Below are 11,590 nucleotides of genomic sequence, written 5' to 3' on the forward strand. Positions count from 1 at the left end.
AAGCCAGTTGATTTTGGACGATATTGTATATATTTTTGGTGTGGCTTGTACTTATTTTATAGCTTTCAATAAAATTACTTTCTCTTCAATTTATATCTCAATTATAAAAACAGTAATTTCTCATTTTCAAAAACTTAAAATACCTTTTTTTTTTTTTTAAAATTCTACACATTCCACACTAATAATAACATAATCTATACAATACTCGTGCAACGCACGAGGTAGGCACTAGCTTATTTTAAAATAACACATCTTCTAGAATTATTATTGCTTGATGCACGCAACAATTACACTTAGAAAGAATGAACTTCTCATAGGAAAATAATTCTATAGCACAGCCTAACAAATGCAACAAGATCATTGGCCATTGGGCTAAGCAGAATCTCCATTTTGAGGGTCTTTCTTATTTTTTTGTTCGGGTTCGGTTTCTGGTTCTGGCTCCTTGTGTTTGTATCTAGAAGCAATGAAAATGTAGAAAATTAGATTTATGGAACTCAGCGCTGCAAGAACCCAGTAATATCTATCTAAACGACTCCTATTCAAAGTATATTTAAACCAGTTTTGTCTACCTCCCTTCTCACTAACTTTACTAACCAGATACACCGAAAGAACACTGCCCATGTATCCTAGACCGGATACTCCCTTGGTAATATGAAGAAGGTAATTGGTCATTGATTCTGGAGCCTGATTTCTGAAGAGTGCTTCAACACTCTTACGTAAAACTGAATACAAGCCGGCAAGTAGTAAAAACTGGAAAGTCAGCCAAAACATACTCATCGGGATTTTGGCTTCAGGCTTCTCATATAAATTGTGGCTTCTAATCACACCGAGCCTTCGCGTCTCCATTCTGGCAGCAGTTATACAACACAATACTGAGAATATCATGGCCACTGCAATGCCTACACGAGGTGCAAATATTTGACATCCAAACAAAACCGATCTTTCCTTACTCATACAGTCATATAAGGAGCCAATCACTTCTGTCGAGATGTTTACCACCGTTAGAAAGATTGGAACAGGAACTTTCCATTTTCCAAGGTTTGGATTCATGTGATTTGCTTGTTCTTGAAAGTATGTGTTTCCAATTGAAGATACAGTCCCACAAATTATGAATGTCATCCACATTGGAACCATCCGAACAACAATTTTGGCTTCTTTTGCTTCTGCGATTGTGCAAAGCCTCCATCTGCGAACGTTTGTCAATGGACTCCCCTTCGGTTTAGACTTGTAGTATGACCATGAACCGCTCAAAAATACAAGTGTTGCCACAGCAGTACAGATTGCCGGAATTCCATAGCGAAGTGACCATGGTTTTATGGATGGTAGAACAATAGCTCCGATTATTGGAACAAAGGCCACCATAAACAAGCCTGGCAACTGAAGCGGATCTTTTTGTCTCTTATCGCCATTAGGGTTCTTTTCCTGTTCTTCAAGGAAAGTTTTTAGAGAAACGAGGTGACCAGATGCTCCTATAGCTACCAATACCAAGGCCGTATAGAACAAAAATTTTTGTGTGCTACCAATACATTTTGGCTTATAGTTTTTGCAGGTGCCCGTGGAACTGGCAAGAACTGGCGGCGTAGACATGGTAAGAAGGCCCATACCCTGGAATAAGTTGCAGAAATTATTGATCAATGTTAATCAATATTTTCTAAAACTTAAATCATCCATACCATGAAGGATTTAAACAATGTAATGGAGAAGATAAGAGAAATTAACTAACCACGCTGTATGTTAAACTGGAAAGCACAAGCATTTTGTAATTTCCCAAAAAGGCATCAACGAGGAAAATAAACCCGACCGGCAATATAAGAGCAAGTCCCCAATAAATGTTCAAAATTCCAGCAGCATGAGTAAAACTCAGTTTCCATACATCTGTTAAATATTTTTGCGTCACCCACATTGTGTACGCAGCCAATATATCAGCCCACATCAAAACTGCCATTACAGATAAAAGCAAAACATTTCACCATATAAATCCATCATCCATTCAATTTGATTTCAATATTCATATATAATTACACAATTTTATACAGAAAAGCATCAACTAATTACCCATAATTTTAACTAAAGCTGCCATTTCCAAAATAATTGGACTTCCTGCATAACAATAATAAAAGAAAAACTAGAAAAATCACATGGATATTTGAACAAATTGCCCAAATTGATAATCAAAAACTTTGTCGAAAGTTGATAGAAATAGTAATATTTGAATCTTAATTACCTCCAAAACCTCACTTTACATAACTGATGAGAGATTGGCTGCTTTTTGTATAGTATAGGTTATAAGAGAAGGCCACAGATTATTCTTGTCTTCGACAGGTGTGACACATGATGCGGTCAAAATTTGAACTTGAATCTTTCTTTGATTTTAAGACTATATTAATCATCTCATCTAAAATTTTAATAATTATTAATTTTTTAAATCCATGGGATGGCTAAGTTTGGATTGCTAAAATAATGAGAGAACTTTGGGAATCAATTCTTAAAATATGATCATGCACGCAAACTAGGATTCTCAATTCCCAGCTAGCTGTATATTAATTAATATTTCTTTCTGGGGTTTAAAAATGATGCGAGGAGTAATCAATTAGCTATTCTATTCCCCATCGTTTTCCACGACAAATGCTTACATGTGATGTTCTCATTTTTGTCTGTCCATTGAAGGATGTCAAGAACGCCTCCAGATGCCAAATATAATACATTTTTATCCATCTATTTTACCCAAGCGAGATAATTCTATTGTAAAAAGTCTAGTTTATCGTATTATACTCTAAAAGCACGTAAATTGTATTTAATACTAGTTTAACGATAATAAGAAAAAAAAACATAAATAAACTTAAGACTGGTTACAAAACATTTTTATAAATGGAGTAATTAAGTCTTATCCGTGGGAGGAGGAAAAAATATATAATTTTTCAAATTCTACTATAGTTAAAGTTTCTTTGTTACTTTTGTTGATATTGTGTGGCATGTCACACATTTTTGCTATTAATTTTAATAACACTTAAAATGATCAGTGGTCTCGATTTTGATACCTCGCACAATATCAAAGAAGATGTACAATTTTAATGTACAAATAGCTTAATCAATAATTTTTTAATGTCCACATACCAATCCTAGTGCTTAAGTAGATGATTTTCTGCTCAATAGCAATAATGCAAATGCGTTTTCATTTACGAAAGCATGGTTGACTCAACAGTTTTACATGAAGGACATAGGGAAGCTAGCTATATTCTAGGTTTCAGATCTTGAGAGATCAAAAGAACAAAATGATAGTTTTGTCTCAAGTTTCATATGTTGACAAGATATTTGTCAGATTTGTTATGTAAGGTTCTGCCCTCAGGCATCGAATCCAACTTTCTAAAGATCCATCACCTAAGACTCCTGAAGAGTTTAGGTACATGAGCAGGATATCTTATATGTTGGCATTAAGTAGGGATGTCAGCGAGTAGAAACTCGAAGTTCGAGTTTGGCTTGAGTAAAAATGGTTTGAGCTTTTTTTGGTCCGAGTGTGCTGCTTGCAAGGCAGCTACATGTAGCTACTGTCAACACAGGCTGGCTTGTGCTTGAGTTGAGGTCCCAATCGAGGATATCTCTACATTAAAAATGTACTCACTACTCATACTTGAAAATCTCTTATCAAACTTCAGTTCACTCAAAATCATGTCAACAAGCTCAACATACTTGCAATCAAAGGAAACGAGAAAGCCAAAACATATTCAACCCATTTATAACGAAGGCGTCCACAACATCCATTCCCGCAGTCCCATAAACTTCATACAATTAATTCATCATATTCTTACTGAATGTTCAGGTATCAAAACAAAGAATTTTATGATCACAGTTATGTACAAGTCACGAACGTCACAATCATAAAGATACAAGACACGAGTTAAAATTATAAATTTAATTACAAATTATACATCTTTATATGTGACAATTTATTTATCAGTAACAAATTATCAAATTAATTTATTACAAATTATTTATCGATCACAAATTAAAAAGACTTAATTGCAAAAAACCCCTTACCTATTAAACATTGTGCGACAAAATCCTTACATATTGGAAATAGCATAAAAGGCCCATGTTTGAAACCTTTTGAGCAAAATATTCTCTCTCTCTCTCTCTCTCTATATATATATATATATATCAAAATCATCTACTAAGCATCAGTGCTTAGCTTATGTTAAGTATTGATAACATGACAAAACATTTAATTGATGAATTATTAAATTCATGGGACCTATCATTAACTTTTTCACCAATTAAATGATAAGCTAAGAACTGGTGCTTAACATAAACTAAGCATCGATACTTAAGAGATCATTATATATATGTCATTTTATTTCTCAATACAAAATTGAAAATGATAGATATACCATCCTATTTAAATAAAACAAAAATTAATTGCAGCCCTTGTGCAATTAAAAAAAAAATACACACATACACACAATTGAGTTTCAAATAAATACTTAAAAATTTAAAATTAAAAAAAAAAATCAATTTATCTTTCTCCCTACCGAACTCTGCCCACCGCCACCGCCACGGCCACCGTCTTCGTCGTAGTCCACCGCCGCCAAATCACTCATCAAACAAATTGCTCTCAACAAACTATCCATTACCCAAAGCAATCTACCATTCAGAAACCGAAGCCACCTTCTTTTATAGTTCCTTCTACCATCAAAAAGGAGTAAAAATCAAAGTCGCAACGGCCCGTCTGGCAGAGACTTCTGGTGATCGGGAAATCCCAAAGCCGCAACAGTTCGCAATTGGCTCGAATGGTGGATTAGCACTGTTTCTCATATACACCCCTTGAATAGATTTTGGGATTTTCCTGAAATGGGTTTATTGCTAAAAATTCGAACTGGTGGTGAATATACAGCTAGAAATCAAGATTTTTGTATTCGTCTCAAGGGATTAAAATGAATAATTTAAGAATGGGATTCAGTATTTTCTTGAAGAATTCTTCTGACGGATTATTGAAGGAAATGGGATCTGGGAAAGACAATATAAAGGTCAATTACCAAAATGAGATGAGACTTGTATAAATGGGAAAAAAATTGTCAGTAAGGTACATTAGACGAAAAATGGAGAGAGTGATTTTTATTGATTGAAGAGAAAAAAATGCTAGGAAAAGTAGTATTCAATGAATGACGAAAAATTGTCTTTACAATATGCCTACCGGCCTTTATAAATAACCGACTTAATAGAATTAATAGAGTGCCATTGGAATTAACAGAATGCCAGTTGAAAGTATGATATCTAATACTCCCCTTCAAAATGGATGGTGAATATCAAGAACTGCCATCTTGGATAGCAAGGGAAATAAAGAGGCAGAAGGCAGTGCTTTGGTGAACACATCAGCAAGTTGGTGATGAGTATGGATTGGATGAAGCTTAATAAAGCCATCTATAATCTTGTCCCTAATAAAACGACAATCTATCTCAATGTATTTCGTCCGTTCATGAAACGTAGGATTGGTGGCAATGTGTATCGCAGCCTGGTTGTCAGAAAAGAGAACAACCGGTCCAGGATGTGGGACACGAAAATCAGTCAACAATTGATGGAGTCAAATTAGTTCACTAGCTATGGAGACAAGAGCCAGTATTCAGCCTCTACAGATGATCGCTATATAGTTGTTTGCTTTTTGGCTTTCCAAGAGATCATAGAGTCACCAAGAAAGACACAAAATCTCATTACAGACTTTCGAGAATCTAAACAAGAGCCCAAATCAACATCCGCAAATGCTTGAAGTTGGAAATCAGATGAAGAAGAGAACAACAAGCATTGTCTAGGAAAAGCTTTCAAATATTTCAGAAGATGATGTGCTGCGTCCAGGTGGGGCTGCCTAGGTGAAGATACAAACTGGCTTAGTTTGTGGACAGCAAATGTGATGTCTGGTCGAAAAATTGTAAGGTACAGTAAAGGTCCGACCAATCTTCTGTAGAAAGAAGCATTAAGAAGAAGATCTTCATCAAATGAACTGGGTTTAGCCTTAGGATCCATAGGTAAAGAAGCTAGTTTGCAAGCAAGGAAACCAATATCTTCGAGTAGCTGTAAAGTGTAATGGCGCTGGGATAGAAACAGACCTTTAGTTGATCGGACAATTTCCAAACGAAAGAAGTACTTTAGAGAATCAAGATCTTTAAGTTTTGAATTGGCTATGAAGGAACTTCTTTAACTCCTCAATACCAACCAAATCAGAACTTGTCATTATGCTATCATCAACGTACACGAGCAATGCCACAAAGGAGAAAACCTTCACCTTTATAAATAGAGAGTAATCTAACTTGGATTGTGTAAAGCCATGAAGAACAAGGGCCTGGGAAAACTTTGAGAACCATTGCCGTGAAGCTTGTTTTAGGCCTATATTGATTTATGCAAACGACAAACAAGTTTTTCCCCCTCATGATCAACTTTCCTATGGGTATTGTATCCTAAGGGAAGGTCCATGTAAACCTCTTCAAATAAGTCTCCATTTAAAAAAGCATTGTTGACATCCAATTGAAAAAGATGCTAACCTTTAATGACAGCAATGACAATCAACATTTTAATTGTAACTAACTTTTCAACTGGAGAAAAACTTTCAATAAAGTCAAGCCCTCTTGTTGTGCATAGCCCTTTACCACTAATCGGGGTATTGTAACGTTCAATGCTACCATTGAAGTTGTATTTTATTTTATAAATCCACTTGCACCCAATTGAATGTTTGTCCTTAGGAAGGGGTTAGACAGACCAAGTTTTATTGGACTCCATGGCATCTAACTCATTAGCCATAGCTTCTTTCCAAAATTGACAGCTTGATGATAGACTTGGGGTTCAAAATTGGAAGATATGTGGAGAAGATAGGCACAATGAGACGGGGAAAGAGATATATAGGAAATGTAATTGTTCAAAGGATATGAAGTATTAGATATAGGCTGGGAAATGTTTTGAAACAAATTGCAGTGATAATCTCTCAGATATGTGGAGGTTTGACAATCCTTGAAGTCTTTCTCTGTTAGATTATGTAATGTGACAGGAGTAGATACAACAGGGACAATAGCAGGACATATAGCAGGATTAGAGTCAGCTACAATAGAGGTGGAAGATCAGATGTTGGTATAGGTAATACTAAGTTTGGAAAAGGGTCAATGATATCATCGGAATGCAGTATGGACTGAAAGGGAAACAATGTCTCATGGAAAATCACTTCACGAGATACAAAGAAAGTTTTGGATTCTATATCATAAAGTTTGTACCCTTTGATACTAGCATATAACCAACAAATATACATGCTACAGCACGATGATTGAATTTTGTTCGACTGGAAGGTAAGGTGGATGCAAGATATGAAAGATCTCCCTCCAAGCCATACATACGTCTTTCATCGAATACAACTTTTAGCATAGGCAGTCAAAGACCTTGAGACGATTGTAATCACTGGGTACCATAAAGGAGTTGGAAAGGGGACTTATGATGTAACAAGGACGAAGGGGTTCGATTCATTAAGTAGGTGGTGGTAAGAACACATTCTTCCTAGAATTTTATTGGAACATGTGACTGGAAGAAAAGTGCCCGAGCTACATTAATGAGGTGTTGATGTTTTCTTTCCACCACTGAATTTTGTTTAGGGCGTTCAACACATGAAAACTGGTGTAATACCCCTTTGGAACTGAGAAATTCTGTGAATTGTAGTTTGGGTGCATTATCGAAATGAAATATCTTAATAACTTTGCCAAATTGTGTTTCAATGAGGGAGAAAAACTTGAGAACTATGAATGCAACATTAGATTTTGTTTTCATGAGAAAACCCATGTATCTAGTACAATCATCTACCAAAGTTAGAAAATATCGATAACGAACACGTGTTGGTGCATGATAAGGGCTCCATGTGTCACAATGAACAAATGAAAGGGATTCTTCGAGATATTATTGTTAGAAACAAATGAAAGGCATCTTTTTTTAGGTAATGGGCAAATGGAACAATGAATGCTTTTATGATTATTACAATTGAATAACAGTCTGTTTTTCAACATTTCTAAGTGTTTGAATGACAAATGTCCTAGTCTATTGTCTCAATTATGAGATGACACTTTATTTGCTATTGAAATGGAGGAATTACAAGCAGCATTAGCTAGAATCGAATTACAGGAGCTGGAAAAATAGGTAGTGTCAATCACATAAAGATCAGCTCCTTTGTTACCCATGCCAATCGTCTTCAAAGTTGACACTTCCTGGATAACATAGCAATCCATAAGAAATTTAATATGGAGAGATGAATTCTTAATTAATGAGCTTACATATAGCAAGTTAAATTGGAGTTGTGGAATATAAAGAACATTATGCAGTATCAAAGATGGATTGAGATTACCACACAATTTAACGTGTATGTGAGTGTTGTTGGGAAGAGTGACAAATGAATTTGGAATGGGGAACATTGTATGGAATAGAAACTGATCAAAGCACACATGATTTGTAGCACTGGAGTCAACTATCCAGTATTTAGGAGAATGAAGGATAGGGTGATTAGAAATGGAGAAGCAGGTACCCGATATGTGTGCCAAGTTCACATCCACTCTTATGTTAGCCTTGACTGATGTCAGACGGGAGTTTAACATGGTCAACAGGTGTTGGTACTGATTTGGATTTAAGGTTTGGACAAAACTATCAATGCTTCCTTGATGATCATATGATGATTCAAAGATTTGATTTGCTCTTGCAAAACAGTTGAACTTGAGTTATTGGCCTTCTGTCTTGTTTTATAGCCAGGAAGATAACCATGAAGTTAATAGCATTTGTCTATAGTGATGATCCTTCTGAGATTTACTAGATCATTGAACATTATTGGATCGATTACTTTCATTTTTTATGAAAAAAGCCATTTGGTTATTCCCAACAGATGTTCCTATCATATTTTTCATGGTCATCTGATGCTCTTCTTGAAAGACAATGGCAAATACTTTATTGATGGATAGGATCCATGAGTAGTATTTGACTGCGTGCTTGAGCAAATGAATCATGAAGCCCCATAAAAAATGGCATCACATACTCAGTTTGATAATGTTCTACCAAAGCCTTAGTACCTCCACATGAACACTTTCCACACGAGCAATTTGGTTTGTAACTGTTTAATTCTTTCCAAATTGCCTTCAGTTTAGTGAAGTAAGCTCTTATTGTTAGTTGAGCTTGAGTATGATTCACCAATTCACGCCTCAACTAGAAGACGTGTGGCCCATCTTTCTGTTGGAATCTCTCCTTGAGATCTTTCCAGATTTTATAAGTGGACACATAATATATAACACTTGCAGATATTTCCTTAGACACAAAATTAACGATCTAAGAGCTCTGTTACCATATTGAATCAAGAAAGAAAAATGCCGGGAAAAGTTGTATTCAATAAATGATGAAAAATTGTCTTTACAATATGCCTACCCGCCTATATAAATAACTGACTTAAAAGAACTAACATAGTGCTAGGTGGAATTAACAGAATGCCAGCTGGAAGTGTGATATCGAATAGATTTAGACAATAATCAATCTTAAATCATCTGTGTTATCTAATATTTTTTTAGGAGGAAGAAGGGGGCGACGACGACGATAGTGGTGAATGGTGGCAGTGGGAAGAACGGGAAGGGAGGAAGATAAATTAATGTTTTAGTTTTAAATTTTAAGTATTTATTTAAAACTCGTTTGTTCTTTTAAAAAAATTGGAATTATAATTGCAATTAATTCTTTAATTTTTTTCATTTAAATAAAAGGGTATATTCATTATTTTTAACATTTTTTATTGAGAAAAAAAGAAGACGAAATATTTCGCCAATTCCAATAGGAGGTTGCTAACCATGTCTAATAGGTGGGGCAAGGGGGTTTGCCTTTTCTATTTTTCCATTTTCCCTATTTTTTGGGATTTATGGTAGAACTGTCGGAATATGTCAGCAGGGGATATTTTGCACAAAAGATTTCAAATAAGGACCTTTTCTACCGTTTTCAATAAGTAAGGAATTTTCCGCACAACGCCTAATAGGTAGGGAATTTTGGCTATTAAGCCAATTAATGAATTAATTGGTCACAATTACCCAATTAACTAGTTTCAAATTCCCTTTATCTCCACCATACCACTCCATCGCTCTCGGAACCACGTCACTACGACGACCACCATTACCACCTCCAATGAACCGCCACCATCACCGCCGCTACCCCACAACCGCCCATCAACAACTACAACCACCACAGCTACATATCTAAAACCACTATCACCACACCACTTCCACTTCTATTACAATTCCAACCAACCACACCAGCACCACTACCGTACAACCAGTGATATAGCGTCGTCGCCACCACTCCACCACCACCATCTCTTCCTCAAATCCATTATCTTTTCCATCTTACCACACCACAACCATCATCCCCATGAACAAAATCCCTAAACAAGCCACGCCACCTGCACCTACAATACACCACAAAATCCACTCCAAAACTCCGACCACTATAAAATCAGAAGAAGAGAAAAACCAAAAAGCAGCTGGAGTGAGAACATAGAGAGATAAAAAATCAATTGGCACCCCAAGATTGTGAGTGGTGAATTAGAGGTAGATCGAGCAACAAGAAAGTCAGGGCAGAGAAGCAACGTGGTGCACGTCGCTGCTTATAATAGTAACTACGGGCATTATTGTGATGTGCGACGATGCCCATCGCCACTGAGCGCACATTGCTGCCATGAAGTGATCGTCCTTCTATCGATGTAGTGTTGTCGTAGGCGCCGAAGAAGTGAGTATGAGGTGAAGTGAAGTGTTAGAACAGAATATTCCTTCCAGATTTCCAGATCAGTTCAACCATCTGTTATGTAGTTAGATAGATTGTTAGATTTTACTCTATAAATACAGTACCATGCATGCATTAAATTCTTGAATGAAAACAATATGAAATGCTTCATCATTGAAGCAAGAAACAATATTGAATTGAACTCGATAAAAGGCGAAAATAAATACAAAGGAGCCGGAATGACTCCAGGGAAGGGAGGGATTGGAAGAAGAAATTCTCCAATGACCCAGTGATGTATTTATAGAGTAAGAGACCGACTAACTAACAACTAACCTAACTATCATAACCACTAACTAACACAGCTGTGGACAACTGAGACGGCTGGGATGATCTGTGGAAGAAGCTGGAGTTGAATCTAATCCATTGGAACTGAGATCTCTGGGATCAAGAATCTGGAAATTGGAGTTGGAAGATTCTGGTGTAAGCTAGAATATTTTGATACACCTCCCTCAAGATGGACTTGGAAGATCAACAATAGTCCATCTTGAAGATTAAAGAAAGTATTGAATGTATTGGAGAGAGAAAAAACATTCTAGCATGTTGATGTGCTCTAGTAATTCCTGTGTGGTCTTATCTCTGCCATAATAATTGGCTGCCATGAGAACAGAACCCAATGCATGACTTCCACCAATAATTTTTGATAGAGAACTCTGAGACTTGGAAGCATTGCCAGGCTGACTGTAATTTGTAAGTAAATCGAAATAGAACTGTCATGAACTTTTCACGTCTATAATGATCCGGCAATCTGAAATAAAATCTTCAAACAAGAGACTTCCAA

At 36.1% G+C, this 11,590-nt stretch overlaps 1 protein-coding gene across 1 annotated transcript; it reads right to left on the reverse strand.

Moving 5' to 3' along the window:
• Window positions 1–233: 233 nt before the first annotated feature.
• On the reverse strand, window positions 234–1,932 carry LOC111365830 (protein NRT1/ PTR FAMILY 5.5-like). The gene is made up of 2 exons (XM_022986345.1): window positions 1,724–1,932; window positions 234–1,605 (listed from the first exon to the last, which is right to left on the reverse strand). Exons 1-2 carry the CDS (start codon window positions 1,901–1,903, stop codon window positions 373–375), a joined length of 1,413 nt encoding a protein of 470 aa, XP_022842113.1. The 5' UTR covers window positions 1,904–1,932; the 3' UTR covers window positions 234–372.
• Between the last annotated feature and the right edge of the window lie 9,658 nt (window positions 1,933–11,590).

The sequence above is a fragment of the Olea europaea genome, chromosome 17, assembly GCF_002742605.1.
Source record: "Olea europaea var. sylvestris chromosome 17, O_europaea_v1, whole genome shotgun sequence".
Lineage (NCBI taxonomy): Eukaryota > Viridiplantae > Streptophyta > Magnoliopsida > Lamiales > Oleaceae > Olea > Olea europaea.

What these genes read in the sequence shown, in the direction of transcription:
- LOC111365830 (XM_022986345.1), bottom strand. Translation starts at nt 1,903, where the DNA reads ATGTGGGTGACGCAAAAATATTTAACAGATGTATGGAAACTGAGTTTT. An exon ending in CCAGTTTAACATACAGCGTG is followed by an intron (nt 1,606 to 1,723) that starts GTTAGTTAATTT and finishes AACTTATTCCAG; the next exon opens with GGTATGGGCCTTCTTACCAT.